This window comes from Alexandromys fortis, unplaced genomic scaffold (assembly GCF_014885135.2).
Source record: "Alexandromys fortis isolate MF-2015 unplaced genomic scaffold, M_Fortis_MF-2015_v1.1 scaffold_133, whole genome shotgun sequence".
In the NCBI taxonomy this organism is placed as follows: Eukaryota; Metazoa; Chordata; class Mammalia; order Rodentia; family Cricetidae; genus Alexandromys; species Alexandromys fortis.
Window position 1 is genome coordinate 75,372 of NW_026068030.1, and position 19,221 is coordinate 94,592.

General features: G+C 46.1%; 1 protein-coding gene across 1 annotated transcript in view; it reads left to right on the forward strand.

Annotated features, from left to right (window-relative positions):
- Positions 1-950: 950 nt before the first annotated feature.
- The window catches only part of Clcn1 (chloride voltage-gated channel 1), a 30,562-nt gene continuing 12,291 nt past the window's right edge, over positions 951-19,221 (forward strand). Inside the window, exons 1-12 of the mRNA XM_050164451.1 lie at positions 951-1,130; positions 4,107-4,227; positions 4,637-4,768; positions 5,351-5,479; positions 5,677-5,810; positions 7,016-7,093; positions 8,100-8,178; positions 13,319-13,444; positions 13,743-13,827; positions 14,030-14,131; positions 14,601-14,685; positions 14,921-15,070. Coding sequence (XP_050020408.1) covers positions 951-1,130; positions 4,107-4,227; positions 4,637-4,768; positions 5,351-5,479; positions 5,677-5,810; positions 7,016-7,093; positions 8,100-8,178; positions 13,319-13,444; positions 13,743-13,827; positions 14,030-14,131; positions 14,601-14,685; positions 14,921-15,070 — 1,401 coding nt within the window. The remainder of the gene's footprint in view (positions 1,131-4,106; positions 4,228-4,636; positions 4,769-5,350; positions 5,480-5,676; positions 5,811-7,015; positions 7,094-8,099; positions 8,179-13,318; positions 13,445-13,742; positions 13,828-14,029; positions 14,132-14,600; positions 14,686-14,920; positions 15,071-19,221) is intronic.

Genomic DNA, 19,221 nt, shown 5'->3' on the forward strand with positions numbered 1-19,221 from the left:
GTAAGAGAAGGTTACTTCTCCATCTTTTGTTTATTGGGTTCCCACTGTCGCCTTCCCTATGTCTCTAGCTGACTTCCTCTTCTCACCTGTTATCTACCCTACCCTGGTAGCTGTCCTGGGCATCACGTTGGAGATGGAGGCTCCGTCCCTCCCTATTAATCCGAGCTGCTGGTGGGGCTGACACATGTCTGGGAAATAAGTGACACTGTGGAACCCAAGGCTATGAGCCCTGCTTCCCACAGCATTCCACACCCAGTGGGTGATAAGGGTGGGATCAAGGGGAAGGCACTCCAGTGTTTTTAGCCGCCTCAGGCAGACTCAAGGGCAGAAAGCTGGGAATGAGATGGATGTGAAGAGCTGGCCACAGAGAAGTTCAGGGTCTGAACCCGTAAGAGATACTGAGCTGAAAAGAGCCTACCAGGGAGAGATGGCGGAGAGGCGTCAGCTACTCTCCCAGGTGAGTTGCCTGTCTAAAGTTACCAGAACTCTTAGTGCCTTCATTCAGCTCGCTCTCCCCTCACCTCCCATGAGGTAGTCAAGGAAGTTCTAGACTCTGTTCTACACCCAGCCTAAAAATTGCACTAGGAAATTTTTCATCCTAGTCCTGATGATATTTATAGAGGGACTAGTGACCTGGAGCTGTGAACCGCCTAGGGAAGGGACAATGCCGCTGGCTGGCAGAGGGAATTCCCTGTTGGACTGTCCCATAGGTTTTCATCCTAACCCCCACCCCCACACAGCACTCACACCTGCTTCGACCCCAGGAGGATCAGATGTGGCAGTGTGTGTGGGGGGGTGTCATGTGATGGAGAGACAACTATAAATAGCTGGAGGTGGGCATGGTGCCCCAGACGCCTTGGGGACAGGCAAAAGCAGAGGCTTAAGGAGCTACTGGGTGGAGAGTGGGAGCAAGCAGGCCAAGGCCTGGCTGGGGCTTGGGGGGAGGACACATGGAGCGGTCCCAGTCCCAGCGGCATGGGGGTGAACAGAGCTGGTGGGGCAGTGCCCCCCAGTACCAGTACATGCCCTTTGAACACTGTACCAGCTATGGACTGCCTTCAGAGAATGGGGGCCTTCAACACCGACCCCGAAAGGATATGGGTCCCAGGCACAATGCCCACCCAACACAGGTAAATTCTCTGGGCGGGAGGGAAGTGGCAGACAGGTGTCAGCGGGGCCAAGGATTGGTAAAAATTGGGAGTTAGGTGAGAAGGGGGAATGGTATTTATTTGGAAAATTAAATGACAAATTTGCTCAAAACATAAAAGCCTTTTAAAGAATAAGTTTTTAAAATTGACTTAAGAATTGCATGCACTTTCAAAAGCCTTTACTAACAGAATATTTGAACCATGTGGGACAGCAGCAGAGCCACACTAACGTGAAGAGTGCATGCTTACATGCTTACGTAATCAGAGTGGTTCTCATAGGATCTCCTCTGCCATCACCCACATGCAGACAGCATGGGGTTTCTCCACACAATGAATGCCCTGTATGCATGCATACACAAACACACACACACACACATACACATGCACACACACTTGCACAAAAGCCAGAAGAAAGGTACTGGAACAAGCAGGGGAAACTGAATGATTTATCAATGATCAATGACCAGTATTAAAACGAGCTCAAAAATGGTGTCAAGTTTTTAAGGGCTTGAAAATAGAATTCTGGTGGAGTATTTACCTAGCTTGTTTGATCCCTGGGGTCTTGTTTTTGGGGGTGGTGTTATAATTGTTAAAAGGCCAGCAAAATGTTTCAATAAGTAAAGGTGCTTGCCCCTATACCTGAGTTCAATTCCTGGGACCCACATGATGGAAGGAAAAACCTCCTCCACACAGGCGCGCACACACACACTAATTATAAAACAATTTAAGATTTCTGTGAAACATAAGACACTTAGGAAAGTGCAGAGCTGTGTGCTTTATCCAGAGGCAGTTACCATCCAGGGCTTGGGGATCAGTGGTAGATGGACAAGTAAGAGAAGAGAAATGGGGATGGGCACAGACAGGAAAGGAGAATTGTCTCGGGAAGTTTGCAGGTCACTATTAACATAAGTAAGTGTGCCTCTTAACAACGAAGAATGCAGAATGGGACAGAATGGAAAGAATCGGGGAAGAGATCCGACTTCAGAAGGGTTTTGATGGCAGGGCTTTGGTTCTTCGAGTCAGGCTGGAAACCTGGAGGTGGCCTGAGTGAATGGTATCAGCACCAGGGTCATGAGAATCGGTTCTCTGAGCAGTTGCTGGAGGTAGGTCCGTAGTGGGGAGGGAGGAGTGTTGAGGAGCAGGAACTAAATGTCAAATCCAGCTCATTCTCGCCCAAGTGCCATATATCTGGAGAAGGCAGGCACTTGAGCAAAGGGGCAGTTAGAACATTTTTTTTAAAGACAGGGCTTCGTTAAGTGTAGACCAGGTTGACCGCAAATTCACAGAGATTCGCCTGCTTCTGCCTCCCAAGTATTGGGTTTAAAGGTGTGTGCACCACCGCCTGGCTAGTTAGAGCACTTTCTGGTGACAGGACATTGACTAAGGGAGCTGATGTTTCATGGAGAAAAGAATGGCAGGTTAGTTTGGGAGCAGAGTTAATCTAGATTCCAACCCACCTGGAAAGCAAACAGGAATGTAATGTGTTCTTTGTCTAAGGCTTGTGCGGGAAAATACCACACATAAAACTCGGATGGTATAATGAGCTCCCAGGATGCAGCAGTCACCAGTATTTTGTCAAGAGGGTTCTGTCCCCTATGCCCCCCCTCAGCCCTGCACACACTAGAGGACTCTCTACACTTTGTAGACATTTCATCACTTGTACATTTGGGATTTGATTTCTCAGTCCCTCTAAACCTGCCATAGTGTGATGGTTACTGCTGGACCAGCAGAATACAACTGGCCCTCAGAGTGTTTTCCCATCCTGAGTGAGCACACTGTTTCCTCATTCCTTCCCGCCCACAACTTAGAGTGCTTAGGCAACCCCAATAGCTGATCTGCAATGGAAACATTTTCTGGTTTGTTGTGTTCATTTGTTTTTGAGACAGGATCTTACCACGTATCCCTGGTTAGCCTGGAACTATCTATGTAGGTCAGGTTGGCTTCAAACTCACAGTCTCTGCTTCCTGAGTGCTGGCATTGAAGGTGTGTGCCACCGTGCCCAGCCGGTAATATTTTTTATCTCTGGGTGATGGGTAGAGTTTGAAGAGAAACACTGCTTTTCTCAGTCACTACCTTCATGCGCAGGATAATGAGTGTGTGCCTGCTCAGGACCGAAACACCAAACTGCTGTTCATATTGTGAAATAAGATCTCTACTACCCAGGCTCTCCCAGAATCAGTCCCATGGCCTGGCCTGACCCTGGCCCCAGAGGATGAGTTGAGGTTAGGTGAGTGGGGCCAGCATGAAGTCATTAGCACTCTGAGATCCGTTATGACACAAACGCTAACACGGGGACAGGGCTGCACCCCTTCTCTAGTTCTGAGGACCCCATTAGTTCATGTCGGGAAGTAGATTAATTTGCCTCTTTCAGCCCAATTCCTGTTTGTGTCTACAAGCTCTGGGATGTGAGCTGGATGGGCTTTGTAGAACTTGAATAAGGAAGCGGAGTGTCTCAAGGCAGGCAAGCATACCAAGGCAAAATGCAAGCAGTCACTGTCTGGCCCTGTAAAAGCATAAAATCCATTGCTAGCTAGATTAGTGTGGTCTCTCTTTGTCTAAATTGGGATCCTGAGGTGAGAAGTCAATGCAGGGGTGCCAGGGAAATATAGACATGCAGAACACAGGCGGATTATGATTTCTGCAGAGTTCTTCATACCTTCACGTCCAAGTAGAAGTTAGTCTCCTGGTAACAGCTACCATGGACCAAGATGTTTCTGGTTTTGGGGAAATGGTGGAACAGAAGCAGGGTTGGATGGGAAATGGAATGGAAATAGTAATGTGTGAGCAGATAGTAGAGATAGGAGCGACAGGATGACTATAAAGTACCTGCAGCAGCCTTCAGTGTCCAGATTCGAGAACACTTTCCTTTTTCTCTGTAAATCTAAGTCTACGTAATATCTTCTGTATCCTTTCTGTCTCTTCAACAAAGTAGACACTGACCGTTCTTCACCCATACAGATATATGGCCATCACAAAGAAAAATATTCACATAAGGAACAAGACAGGGGGATGCCCAAGAAGATGGGCTCCAGTTCGACTGTGAACAACTTGGATGAGGACCACTATTCTAAATGTCAAGGTGATGGGCACTGAGAATTAGAGGAATCTGGAATAGGAGGAACAGGGACTGGGAGAATAACGTGGATGCCCCGTTACGTATCTCCCAACACACCTACACACGCACACCCCTCACACGCCAAAGCCCTCCTCTGAATAACCGAAAGACATCCACCTTCACCTCCTTAATACTTTGCCTTGTTTCTCTTTTCTCCCAATGGGAAGAAATGAGTCTCATATGGAAATTCATATATTCATGGGGAGTACGGTTGTAGTGCTTTCTGGCAGGAGAGGCCCAACAACCGGCAGAGATGTAGAGGGATGTCCCGTGACTAATATACAGACGACTCCCACCTTTGCTCCTCAGCCTGCTCCCAAAGAAATGACTAGAGAGCTGCTTTCCTCCTCCTTTACCCTTACTTCTTCCCTAGATTGTGTCCACCGCTTGGGACGCGTGGTCAGAAGGAAGCTGGGGGAAGACTGGATCTTTCTTGTGCTCCTGGGCCTGCTCATGGCTCTAGTCAGCTGGTGCATGGACTACGTTAGTGCCAAGAGCCTTCAGGGTAGGTTTGCCCTGGACTGCTGCTCTCTACCTTCTCCATATTAAAACTATCTTCCCATTGCAGTCCAGGCTTGTTTGGGCCGAGCATGTTGTGTGAGCAGTCAGATTTGACTTTGACTCCAAATAAAGCTAAACTTATTGACAACCAGATCACCACCCATGCCTTTCCTGCCAGCTGCCACTCAAACAGGGTGACTGATTTGGGCAGCTTTCCCAGGGTTCCTCCTGGTTTCATCACTGAAATTTCCAAGTCTCGGGAATCCATTCATTTATCAATGATCACCCTCTGGCCTCTAGCCCTGCTCCAGCTTCTTATTCAACTGTGACATGCACCACAGCCACCAGCCCCCTCTGCCAGAGGGGACTTGGATAGATAGCCACCTGGCTCCACTCAGAATTCCTACATGTACAGTGGAAGGAATTCCCTGGGGCCAGGCAGCTAAGACGCCCAGGGCATGAGAACAAGCTGGCATGCCCATGCCGTCTGGTAGTGTGAATGTGAGGGGTGAGGGAGCTGGTGAGCCGGTCTCACTGTCAGCCTTTCCTAGACTCTATCCCAGGTTGTGTGTTTGTGTTCCTGCAGCCTACAAGTGGACCTATGCCCAGATGCAGCCCAGCCTTCCTCTGCAGTACCTGGCCTGGGTCACCTTCCCCCTTATCCTCATCCTCTTCAGTGCCCTCTTTTGCCAACTCATCTCTCCTCAGGCTGTGGGTGAGTGCTTTCCAAGAGACAATGCAGTCTGGCTTCTTACAAACCTCCCACCCTGAGCTCCCTCCATCCTCCGGACTCTTTTGAGGCCTCAGCATGGTGATCCCCTTCCCCATTTCTACTTTCTCCTCTATTTAAACTCCAGCTCGAACCTGGACATTGTCCTTTTGTTGTTGTTGTTGTTTGTTTAACCCTCGTAGGTTCGGGAATTCCCGAGATGAAGACAATTCTTCGTGGTGTTGTCTTGAAGGAATACCTCACACTCAAGGCCTTTGTAGCCAAGGTGGTGGCCTTAACGGCTGGGCTAGGCAGTGGCATCCCTGTGGGGAAAGAGGTAGGTCTGCATAGCTGAAGGAAAGGCTGGCAGAGCTGAGCGGACTCAGCCAGGGCCAAAGGGCAGTAACAAAGGGGAAACCTTGGGCATTCCTCACCCTGGAGCTAGTGACAGACTGTTAAAGTTGGGGAAACCCTACAGCAAGCCTGCAACCTGGGCCTGAGTATAGCTTGAGACTGGAAAACTCTGCTGGGAAGAGGGATGTCGCTCTGTGTCCTGTGGAATGCTAGCATTATCCCTGGCTTCTAACCATTGACCCCAGCAGCAGGCCCTAGTTATGACAACCAGAATGTCTCTAGAAAACACCTGCCCTCTCCATAATCAGAATCAGTCTCCTTGTCTTATTTATTATTCATTTATTATTACTTATTTTTGTTTTATGTTTGTTTGTTTGAGATAGTCTCATTCTTTAGCTCAGAGTCCTGAAACTTGTATGTAGCCCAGGCTAGCCTCAACATCAGCACAGTCCTTGGGTCTTCCTATTTTCACATGAGAAAACTAAGACCTAGGATGAGTCTTCTTTCTTCAAGGTGACAGCTAGGCTCCAACTCTGTCCCTGTGTGCACACTTGCCCTCTACCATCAAAATTCTTCACAGCAGCCAAAGCATCTTTCAGAATGGAACTGGACTCTTCTGACTTCTACTCAATATCATCGCAAGAGCTTCCCATTTCTCTTACTATGAGATCTACACTCCTCCCAACAGCTAGCCAGCCCTAGGCCAGTCCACCACCTCCTGTCTGTGGGGTCTCCAGCCTCACTGCCTACCTGCTTCCCTGTGCTTCCAGACAAGGCTCTTTTTCCATCTTCCCACCATGCCATGCTTGTGGCACTCAGGACCCTTGCATTTTCTCTTTCGTCTGCCTGGAACACTCTCCATCTAACACCCACGAGACTCACTCATGGAATTATGACTCAAGGCACTAACTCAGGTGGTGACTGGCCAGGGAAGGACATCATCTCCTCCCCGCCCCACCTCTTTTGCCTCATGCCTCTTTGTTTGCTTCCTAGCCCCAACGTTATCTGAAAACACACTGGTTTGTCATCTCTTTCTCCCTGGGATGAGGCTCCTATGGGGCAGAACTTTTGTCTGGCTTATCTCTTTCCATCACCCAGCCCAGGGACTGGAGGCCAAAAATTCTGGTTCAATGGTGTCTCCATGCTTCTCCTCCATCCCTTATCCCTGGCTCTCCTGTTCTCTTCCAGGGTCCCTTTGTCCACATTGCCAGCATCTGTGCTGCTGTCCTGAGCAAGTTTATGTCCATGTTCTGTGGTGTCTATGAGGTAAGGGTGAGGCGATACAGCACAGCAGGGCCTGGTTGGTAGAAGGAGAGCAGGGGAGGATTGCCTGCTCTGGGCTGGCCTTGGTGCTGAAGGCGTCATCTCACTAACCCATGCTCCTGTTCTCCATGTCCGTGCCTGCGGATCCTAGCCCTATCATACCCTCTGTCCAGCTTCTGTCTGTCTCCCTAGTGTCTAGCCCACCCTGATCCATGCCCCTCTGCGGTGACCTCAGCCAGGCCTTATCCACATGAACTGTGTCAGCTCCTCTCCATGTTCCCTGCTGTGCTGGCCCCATCCTTTTGTAGTTCCTGACACCCACCCACCCCGGTTGACACACTGCCTGTCTGTCCCACCTGCCTTGCCCGGCGTGCTTCTCTGTTGCAGACCGTGCCTGGGCAGCTTGATCTTCTGGTGCCAGCCTGTGCAGTGGGCGTGGGATGCTGCTTTGCGGCCCCTGTTGGAGGCAAGTTTCACTTCCTCCCTACCTGGGTTGCCTGAGCCAGACTTGGAGGGGTGGGTGGGTGCCTGCTGTAGCTTTTGGGTAGAGGGGCCTTGCTCACTGAAGGGACTAGTGGGTGGGCACCCAGGGAGTGACTGCTAAATAGCTGAGTGTTCTCCTGACACTGGCGCTCTTTCCTGCAGGCTTTACTACTACTTTTCTCTTGGAGTGAAGTCCCTGCCTGCCTCTTGCTACTTATCCTCGGCCCCTCTTTGTTTGGTCTTTATTGGTTCATTTGTCTGCCTGATAACTATTTACTTAGCGTTTTCCTTGGTTTATTTTCAACTGTTGGCCTTGAGCACATAAGGTCACTTCTTGGTTGCCAAACTGATTGAGTTTCTCCTGGCCTGGGAACCACAGGGATGATGGGACCATGTTCATTATTGTAATGTAGGCCTCTCATTCTTCTTTGTTTCACACCCCTGCTTATTCTCTCTCCCCACCCCACCCCCATCTCTCTTCCCTGTTCTTCTCCTACCTATCCATCTGTCTGTCTCTCCCTAGTAGCAGCCATACTATTACACTGACATCCTGACAGTGGGCTGTGCCGTGGGGGTCGGCTGCTGTTTTGGAACACCACTTGGAGGCAAGTCTGTCCCATCCCCAGTGCATGGGCCGGTTTGCCTTGTCTTGCTCAACAGCTAGTGCTTGTCAGCTTCTCCAAGAGCTTGAATTAACCGTTTCCATTATAACAAGAACTGCCACTCTCAGGTAACATATGCCTCACGCCTTGTTCTAACCATTTTACATGTATTCCCACCTAATCCTGTGAGTGTGGGTTGATAGACCAGTGACTGGAACAGGAGCATGTTGAAGCACCTACAGACCCAGAGATGAGAACCACAGTAGCCCTCCTGGTCTCCAGTTATGCTAAAGCCTTTTTGCATTGCCGGTGCCTTTGATTTACAAATACTGTTCTGTAGCAGGAGATTCTGTGTACTCCCTTCTCCCAGGACCTCTTGTTGTGTCTTACTAAAGACACTAGGGTTTTGGTAGACTGTGATAGATTGATGGTGAACTTTAGAATGAGAAGTACTTACAGAGCTTTAAAGAAAGTTGTTTCTTGATATACCAGCAATTTACAAGAGGATGTAGCTTTTTCTATCCATATAAAGAAAATTGTAGTATTATCATGGGTTATTAATGACAGGACCTAGTCACAAAAGGCAGGCCTGTTTATTTCCTCATCCGAAATAGCTATGTTAATGGGGCAGGGATTTATGGTTCATTTATCGAAATTATTGATAATGAAATTCCATTTGATAATTGAAGAAATACTGTTATAGGATGGGTGTATACTTTTAAACAGCCAGCCACTAGAAGGCTTGTTGCAATGACGAAATGGTTATTAGTCTTTTCATAGATGAGTGTTCCAGGTATCTAAAATGTCTTGGCACAGAAATAACGTATGGGTGAGAGGTCAGAATCAGTGAGGGCATCTCCCATTTGCTGTGCTCTCACATGGTGGAAGTACGCAGCATACGCAGATCCAGGCTTCATGTACCCCCCTGGCATCCCATTTACACTTCTGTTGTCAGCTCCCGTCATTAAAGTCATTAGGCCCTGTCAGCGAATGCTAGTGTGTAATCAGATGTTCACACCTGTATTTATACACACGCTGTCTTTATCCCCCCCCCCCCCCCGCAGCCTTCCAAATAAAAGAAGTATTTGTGGTTGTTTTGGTTTTGTTAGAAACATTTTAAGGTGAAGAGAACCTGCATTCTTTTCCGGAGACTGCAGCTTATGAGGAGTCAAAAGTTTCTTTCTGGTCTTGTGACAAGAACAGGAACCTCCCCTAAGAAAAGTTATAGTCAAGCATTGCTCTTGACACAAGAAATTGCTAAGCACTTGCAAGCGAAGGGGCTATGCTCAGGCTGTTTGCATTACGCTGCAAATGACAAGCCTATCTGCAGGTGGCAGTACTTGATTCTTTTTTATGAATATAGAATAACTGGAAAAAATGTAGCTTTGAGATATTTTGCTCACAACATAGGCAACTCCTAATTTCCTATGCTGATAAAGAAATACAACTCAGCATCCCGTTCGTTACAGACCTGCACTCTCACAGGGCTCAGGGAGGCAAACACAGAGATCATCACAGGCAGTTCATGACCCTGTGGCATCAATTCCTCAGGCAGAGTGCAATGAACCTTCAGGGCAGCCTGGGGGAGCCTGCGAAGCTTTATGAAAGAGACAGTGTTTGTCATGGGTGTAATTACGAAGTAGGAGCCTGCATGGAGGCAAGGCGACTCTGAAGAGAATGGACAGGATCCAAAGTCAATATCTGCCCTTATGGTAATGAGTAGTACTAAGGAGAATGGGAAAGTATGATAGGAAGTGACTCAGAACAGATAAGTGGGGCTGAATCATGAAGGTCAGCAGAAGTCGTACAGAGTGATACAGGTTTTAATCTCTAGAGGAGTATCTGCCCAAATACATTTTACAGAGCACACTTCTTCCTGGTGTTAATCGCTGTAATGGGTTCCAGTCGGTTAGAAAATGCAGGACTTAAGAGGAATAAGTAAGTAGTTTTAAAACAATGGACTGAAAGGGTTATCAGAACATCTGAGGCCTTGGAATGCATTGTGAACACCCAGGGACTGCAAACAACATTTCCTACCAAGGCCCCTTTGTCATGTCATAGGACTTGTTTCGTCTCATGGGACTGACTTTATGAGGTATTGTTGTGGGTGAAGTGAAACCGTGGAAGGATTTAAAACAAGGAAGTGACATGGTTAGCTCGACTTGCTCGTCCAATCCCCTTGGCACACGTGTGCAGGATAGAATTGGTTGTGGATTAACAAGATTGATCTAAGATTAACGAGAAGACTATTGTCATGGTCCTGATGTGATATGATGCCAGACAGAACTGGGCAGCAAAAGAAGCAGAGGAGGGGCTGAGAAACTCAAGTGGTATCAAGTCAAATTGATGCTGCCTGGTGGCTGCTTTTATGTGAAGGTAGGTGTTCTGTGCCAACACCCATGCTCACAAGGCTGGCAGTGCAGTAGATAGTGATGGTGGTGAGGATGGAAGAGGACACAGGAAGCAAACTGGGTCTGGAGGGGACTGTACACATTTTACTTGGAGGATATTGAGTTTAAAGTTCCTATGCCATGGCCCACTAATATAAAATAGGCAGCTAGGCTGATGAGTCTACAATCCAGGAACTGAGCTAAATCTAATCAGCAGCCTGTGTCCATGGCTGATGCCACAGGCATAAGTGAAATTGAGAAAGAAATTATGTAGCAAGTAGCAGGAGATGGAGGCCAAGAGCAATGCCTTCAGTGGACAGAGGCAGACAGAGGCGTGGGAGCAAGAAAAGAAATTAAAGGAGGAACCCAGAGTGGAAGAAGAGAACAGCGTTCCAGACCTAAGACACCAGGGTTTCTAGCAGCTGCTCATGTTTTTAAAGCTCTCTTTTCTCTTAGCAGCGCGTCTTTTGCTTGTCTCAGGTAATAAAATTAGTTCCCACTCCTCATCACACCGCAATGGACTGCTACAGAAAAGCCCCCCAGGTCTACATCATGGGGCGGGGAGACGGTTGTAACATTTAAGTTGGATAATTGCCGCCAGGCAAAGCAAAGCTGATTTTACTTTTATTTATGGCAAAGCAAAGGAAAAAGACCCATTCTATCTGATACCCACTACAGACTTCTCCCCCTTAGGATTTGAAGAGCAGGGCAGGAAGAGTGGCTGACATAGCTCTGCACTCAGCTCCATTCTTTCATTATTATTATTATTACTATTATTATTAATTTTGGTTAGTCAAGACAGGGTTTCTCTGTGTAACCCTGGTTGTTCTGGAACCGACTTTATAGACCAGACTGGCCTCAAACTCACAGAGATCTGCCTGCCTCTGCCTCCCAAGTGCTGGAATTAACGGCATGTGCTACCACTGCCTGGCATGATTTACTTATTTTTGTTTTATGTGAATTGGTGCTTTTGCTACATGTATGCCTGTGTGAGGGTATTAGATCCCTGGAGTTGGAGTTATAGACAGTTGTGAGCTGCCATGGGGTCCTGGGAATTGAACCTGGGTCCTCTGAAAGAGCAGCCAGTGCTCTTAACAGCTGAGCAATCTCTCCAACTCCCTTGGCTCCATTCTTTAAAATTCCCTTGCTGTGTTCTTTCCTCCTCCATAGCATACTCTCCCCTCTCCTGTCCATCCCAGTATAGGCATGGAGCCTAAATGGAGCACTCACCACTGTGACTGGACTTAGTTTCCAAGGAACCTCCAATCCCGGGGAAACTCAGCAGTGTGGACAAATAGCTAAATCTGGAAGTGGAAAATAGAATAACCCCACATACCAAGAGAGTAGGATGAGAAATGAATGGCCTCTGCTTGACGAAGAAGATTGGAATGACAATTTGGGCTTTAAAAGACAGTGGCACCCAGTAGCCATCTCCTTCGTCCATAGACTCGATGTGACTAATCACTGTCCCCTAAGGAAAGGATTCGAGAGATGTGACTTTTGAACACGGATTGGGAGGAAGAGAATTCCTATTATGTGAGCTGCTGTCTGAAGAGGGAGGCAATGGCTGGTCAAACACATCAACAATTCACACTGTGGAAAAAAAGAAAAAGACAAAGTTTGCCTTGCTCATGTTTTGTTTTCCTCTTGGGTTGGTTCTCATCCCCTTCTACCTCAGTTCTCCTCCTGTTTGCTATGGATGAGGCTTAACCAAGTTTTTCTATTTTTTTGTTTTTCAAGACAGGGTTTGGAGCCTGCCCTGGAACTAGCTCTGTAGACCAGGCTGACCTTGAACTCAGAGAGATATCCCCCACCCCCACCCCCACCCCCGTCTTTCTTTCCCTCCCAAGTGCTGGGATTAAAGGCATGTTACCACTACTGCTTGGTGGCTTAGCCAAGTTTTAGGTCAAGTGTTGTTGATGACTTAATCAAAGATCAACTCCCTTATCCTAAATCTTGCAGGTCCTTTTCTTGCTTCAAAGGGTGCTTTTCTGGCTGCGTGGCATTGCTTCCTTTGGCCCAGCACTGCTGGTGTGTGTGCTGCATCCCCCTCCTCACTTTCTGCTTGAGCATCTCCCATCAGAACAAGGACTGGAGACTACTAGCCAGCTTTCCTTGTCTCTCACTTGCCTGCCTAAGCATGAAGACTTCCCTTCCTCTCCCCTTGGCTGTCCTCCTGGCTTAGGTCCTTGGGGGTCACATTTTGTAAGTATCATCATCATTAGCATGCCCCAGCCTTCTTTTCCTGGAGTATTGAATCCTGTAGGCCTGCACAATGTCCTATCCTATTTTTCTTATTTCTCATAAACTTACCCTAAAGTGTAGGAAGCTGTAGGGACATGAAGAGGGGTGTCAAGGAATATGCAAATCCTGAGCTCTCTTTGGCAATGGTACTGACCTGGCCCTGGAACCTTCTTCCATTTTAATATTTCCATAGAACTGTTTCAGTTGTCCATAAATCTCCATGGATGTTTGACAGTTTTCAGCTGCATTTATTCCTTTATTTGTAGTACACAGACATTTGAGCCTGAAGTTAGGGAGTTAAGAGCCTATCCATTTCCTATCTTCTCTGTATCTCATTGGCCCACATTCCTTGTCTGGGAGTGGGGTAAACTTCCATAGGCAAGAATGTGGTTTATTGCAAGGAACAACAAAGCATCACTTCCCCCAGGCCCTTCCCCGACCCCTGTTAGAGGTCCCAGCGGTGGGAGGTGTAGGAGGGTCTGCACCTGACCTGCTTTCCTGCCCCATAGGAGTGCTGTTCAGCATCGAGGTCACCTCTACCTACTTTGCCGTTCGGAATTACTGGCGAGGATTCTTTGCAGCCACATTCAGTGCCTTTGTGTTCCGTGTCTTGGCGGTGTGGAACAAGGATGCTGGTAACCGGAGGTCCAGGTGGAGGTGGTGAAACGGGGGTGGTGGCGAAGTGGCAGAAAGTATGGCTGGAGCAAGGGGTGGATGGTGTTTGGGAGACAAGACCAAGGCTCGGGGGCCAGGGAAGGACTAAATGATGGCGCAGAGGCTTTGGCCATGGAGAGATGCTAGTAGGAAGAGGAAATTAAATGAAGAGAAGAGGTTGAGGGTGAAGGAAGGGAAGGCACTTTAACAGGTTTTCTCTCTTCCTACCTGTGGCGTTCTCTGAGTTCCCACCATAATGCTGGCCTTCTCGTCCCACAGTCACCATCACCGCTCTGTTCAGAACTAATTTCCGAATGGATTTCCCTTTTGACCTGAAGGAACTTCCAGCTTTTGCTGTCATTGGGTCAGTGGGACCACTCTTTCTGGGTGTGGGGAGCAGGGGATGGGGTGTGGTTGTGGGCTGGAAGGGACTGGAGCCCGGAGGAGCTGTGGAGGGCGTAAGTCAAAGCACGAAGTGTGAGGTAGAGATGGGAGAGCGAGGCTACTTGTTTGCCTGCCCTGCAGCGTCCGGCTCAGAGCTTCAAGCCTGTATCTTGCACCCTCAGGATCTGCTGCGGGTTCTTGGGAGCTGTTTTCGTTTATCTACATCGCCAAGTCATGCTCGGCGTACGAAAGCACAAGGCTCTCAGCCAGTTTCTTGCTAAGCAGTGAGTCATTGCCCTTCCCCTTGCCCTGCCCACTTACCTTCTGGTTTCTCCAGCAGTTCCTCCTTTAGGTGGAACTTTAGGTCATTTAGGTCAGTGGTTCTCAGCCTATGGGTAGAGATCCTGCATATCAGATTTTTATATTACAATTCACAACTGTAGCAAAATTACAGTTATGAAGTCACAACAAAATAATTTTATCGTTGGGAGTCACCACAACATGAGAAACTGTATTAAAGGGTTGAGAACCATTGCTTTCGGTGGAGTTGCTGTGTGCAGCTGTGGGAAACTCTGATACTGTTGGTAGGGGCTAGCCATTCTGGCGCTTCCCAAGTGACCACATTTTTTGGCAAAGAGAACACGCTCAGCTGAAAGAATAGAAGACTATGGGAAGCAACAGCTTGGAAGCTGCGTGTGGATGCATTGTTGGCTGGCTAAGTGGGGGATAGGCTTAACTCTGTTTCTTTTTCAGCCGCCTGCTATATCCTGGAATCGTTACCTTTGTCATCGCCTCACTCACCTTTCCACCAGGAATGGGTCAATTCATGGCTGGAGAGGTCAGCTCTAGTGGCAGCTGAGAGCAGGGGTTAGGTCATGTCTGTGGCTGGGTCTCTAAGCCAAGGGTGGGGCCGCTGTTCAGACTTGGAGCTTATGGAGTTTTGCCCGTGGGTAGTTTCTCCAGGAGAACAGAACCAAAAGAGTCCTGGACTAACGAGTCCGGGGATGAGTTCTCTAATAGAGGAGGTACAGTACGTGCTGGAAAACCTGGCTCCTCTGCTTTTTCCCTCACAGCTGATGCCCCGTGAAGCCATCAGTACCTTATTTGACAACAATACATGGGTAAAACACATAGGTGACCCCCAAAGCCTGGGCCAGTCAGCAGTGTGGATTCACCCCCAGGTCAACGTGGTCATCATCATCCTTCTCTTCTTCATCATGAAGGTACTCTGCCCCCACGATAGCCTCTCTATGCTTCTGGTATCAGTAGAGGAGCCCAGGCCTTGTACAGGAAGGGCAGAACTTCATCTGGTCTGTGTCCAGCCTAGACAGCAGCCGTGAGGAAACCACAGCATAAATTGCCTGTCTATCAAAATAACCAGGGTGTAGCTTAATTGCTCCACTCATGTCGACTTAGTGATGTTTGCCATAACTCTAATAGCCCTCCTAATAGTTCCACTTGTTATCTTTTTAAGGCATCAAAGCAGCCAAGTACATTCGAACAAGACAGAGTTTAGCAATATAGATAACTGTGTAGGAACCCCAGACCAATTACCCGAATTCCTCCCATGTGTTAGATAATTAGATACTTAATCTCCTCGGAGCTGTTGTTCCCTTTCGGGTGGTTTGCACTCGCTCTCCCATTTCTTTCCTGGAGATCTGAAGGTGATGAAATACCAAATCAACCTTATTCATGATTTTAAATAATTTTTACAAATGTAATTATTCTCCACTTAGGCAGTGAGAGTACAAGGACTTTTCTAGACTAGAACAGTTTTTCCTAACATTTCCTAATTAGGAAGTCAGAGATAATACCTTTTACAGCCTTTCTTTTTCAGATCCGTCCATCACAAATTATAAACGTCGAGGTTTCATATTACTACCCTGTACAAAGATTTTTTTTTTTATTTCCAAACCTGGAGTGATACCTGCTTTAGATGGCGATTGTCTGTTTTTTCCTTCTTGATGACTTCTCTTGTACTAACAGCATGACTTAAGAATAGGTGTCTCTGTCCAGCCTAAACTCTCATGCTTTTCAATACCTTGCTCTTATTTATATTTGTGTGATTGTACAAGAATATGGATCACTGCTATATCGATATTGTTCTTATAATACAATGAATTCATTTATTCGATAAATGTTATGAAACAGCATTGTTAAATACATAACTCATGGTCATTGGACTATGGCTAATGTTGCATTTTCTTGTTTTCTGCTGCTGCCTGTTAACGTACTTTTCAATGATAGTATTATTAAATTGCTTTACACATCAGGTCTCAGATCTCAGGCTTAGGCTCCTAAGGGTTGCTGTGGATTTCTTCTTCCCTACCTCACCAAAGGTGAACTAATTGAATCTATAGCATCCATATTTTGGAGACTTTATTTATTTTACCCTTTTTGTTTCTTTCTTTAATATACATGATAATTTCTCATAAAAATATTCCAAGAATCTTGTTAGGTGTTGGATGTCTAGATTTTTATTTGTAATTGTCATCTTCTCTAATTTATAATTTCTCACTTTCCATACTGGTTGAGCTTTGGGAGAACATGGAAAGTAAAGTAACCCAGGCTAGCCTTGAACTTGTCCTCTCCTGAAAGCTGAGATTTCTAGCATGAGCCCCAACATATAGACTGCAACTTACCTATCAAGTCTGTGATCATATCTGCAGTAACCAGGTCCATGTTTTGATGGGATTTCAGTATCTATGATCTAGTAGTGATACAGATTGGTCTAGGTTGTATGTTAGTCAAAACTGTATGAATTTATGTTATTATGTATGTTATATTACCTTAGGGTCCTCTAGACGGTTAAAATGTCAAAATTTTAAAAAGTTTTTTCTAAAAATAAAATAGATTTTTTCAACACTTACTCCTTACCTTATCCATAGCCCCCAATTTCCAGTTATGTATCTTCATAAAGTCCAGCTTATTTTCGGAGCCCCGCTTAGATGGTATAGAAGGACTCATCTGTATGTCACTGTACTTCTCCCTGAATTACAGCCTAGAGAGCATTCACGTTGTAAGTGTATAAGGAAAAAAACACATTCTGGGCTATATTTCAAGCCCAACAGTGTGCAGAAGGTCTAGAATATTCTTTAATATTTCTAACTTCTAAAGTCTTCCTTGCTACAAATTCAGTTTTACCAGTCACCACTTCCCAACATTTTCATTGCTTAATCATTGGGCTCACAGCACTACTCTCATTTGTTTCCAAATGTGAAAAACAGAGCATGTAGCCAAATTAAAATATAAAAGTATTCATCTATTTTTGTTATTATAATTAAATATCTGAGGCAGGCTCTACCTTATAAGGAAGAGAGTATTTTTGGCTCACAGTTATAGACATCCAAGGTCACAGGGTCATAGCAGTGACAGTGCTTTTGCTAGTAGAGCCCTGAACTCTGTAGAACTTCCCATGGTAAGCAGCAAGAAGCACCTGTCTCGGTGTGCATCTCCTCCGTTCTTGCTCCTCGGAAAGCTGCTAGGAAGCCACCCTGGCATTCCAGCCCAGTGTCTTGCCTACCTAAGAAATTTCAAAAGCCTCCACTTCTAAGCACCACAGCTAGATTAGGTCCTTGCCCTCTTGGTAGCTCACAGGAGAGAGGAAATTTCCAAATGGAATCCCGTGAGACACTCAAATTGTGTTCAATCCAAAGTAGGACTAGAATTGCTGTTCTTCATTTGGATTTGAAATCTAGTCCATGTGGCCTCCTGGCAGTGTCCGTGAGGTAGGTTCCAGGCTTGGTTCAGTTGTTTCTTAACATTGGTGAAAGGAACCTCCTACTTCCCCAATTTTCCCAATTTCATGGAGTGTGAAATATGGAGTGGAGTGCTGAAAATCAAGAGATTTCCCATGAACATGAATATAATCTTAACATCTCTGCTCCCTTTTAATAAGGTTAACAGCATTGCCTGGTGTTGAGTTTCAGCATAGCCTGAGGCTCTCTGTGAAAGAATTTTTGCCTGATTTTCACATTATTCCTTCTGGTCATGGGTCTAAATATAATGAAGTCAGTGATAACAGGTTTCTAGTTTCTCAGTTCTTTAGAACTGGATCTTTAAAATCTTAGAAGTTGCTTGTGTACCACATCACTCTTGGTTTCTTTTTTTCTGTATGTGCCAATAGCTAAAAAAGTTTGCTAATCTCAGTCACCCCATTTTGTGGCATGGGAGTTGCAACTTCAGTACCCCTGGTCTTGATCTAGGTTTTACACTTATCTGAGAATCTACTTTACCCTCTGAAATTAGACCTATCCATCACCCATCATCTGTATCATTGGAGCTTTCAAATAACTTGAGCTCACAGAATCCCTTGTGACTCCCATGTACTTATTCTAAAGAGATGGTACATGAGAGTGTAATGCTTCTTGATGTGTTAAATGTCATAACTCAAGGAGCTTAAGCGACAAGTGCATGGAATCCTGCCTCCAGACTGTTTAATGGGGTAGTCTTCAGAGGTCTCTGCTCATCTGCATCTTCAACACATTCCTTGGATGAACTTTACTTTGAAGTGTTTTAGTGACTATGAAGCTTTGAGAATCTTTTACTGTTTTGCATGAATATTCTTCTATCATCAACTTGTCTTTCTTTAGTTGCTTCCTACCTACACTTATGGAGCATTGTGCCACTGAAGAGAAGGCAGAAATAGAGAGGGTCACCTTCTTTCCCCAACAAATTGTCAGTCTGTGCCCTCTTTGCTTTGCACATTTAACTCTCAGTTCTCAACCGTCTTGATGATCATATTCTGACATGAAGTAGATGTTTTTGTTTTGCTGCATCTCACACTTCTAGAGTAAAATTTTCTTGAGATCTTCCTAACTGCCTCTTGGGTTCAGCTTTGGCTCAGAAGAATGCCTTTTAAAATTCATAAAATTAAGAAATTTAGTTCTCATTAGTGTTTTATAGCCATGATTCAGGGAATTGCAAATACTTTAATCTTTTTTCCCCCTGTTTTTTTTTAAGACAGGGTTTCTCTGTAGCTTTGGGACCTGTCCTGGAAGTAGCTCTTGTAGACCAGGCTGGTCTCAAACTCACAGAGATCCGCCTGCCTCTGCCTCCCGAGTGCTGGCATTAAAGGCATTCACCACCACCACCAAGTGCTAATACTTTAATCTTAACATCTTGTTCAGACATTTGGCTGTTTTCATCTTGTACCTAATTAGTTTGGAATCCTTTTCTCAGGTTGATTAACTTACATCAGAATTACTTCCGAAACTATATCTCATGCTTTTATTTCTTCTTAAGATATTTAATGTTCGGCCACTATTCTTATTATGCTGAATTTCTCAATTCTTTTGGATTCTTTGCCTCAGAGCCTACACATTGCTTTTACTATAATTGTCCCAATTTCTGTTGGAATAGCGCCTTGCAAAAT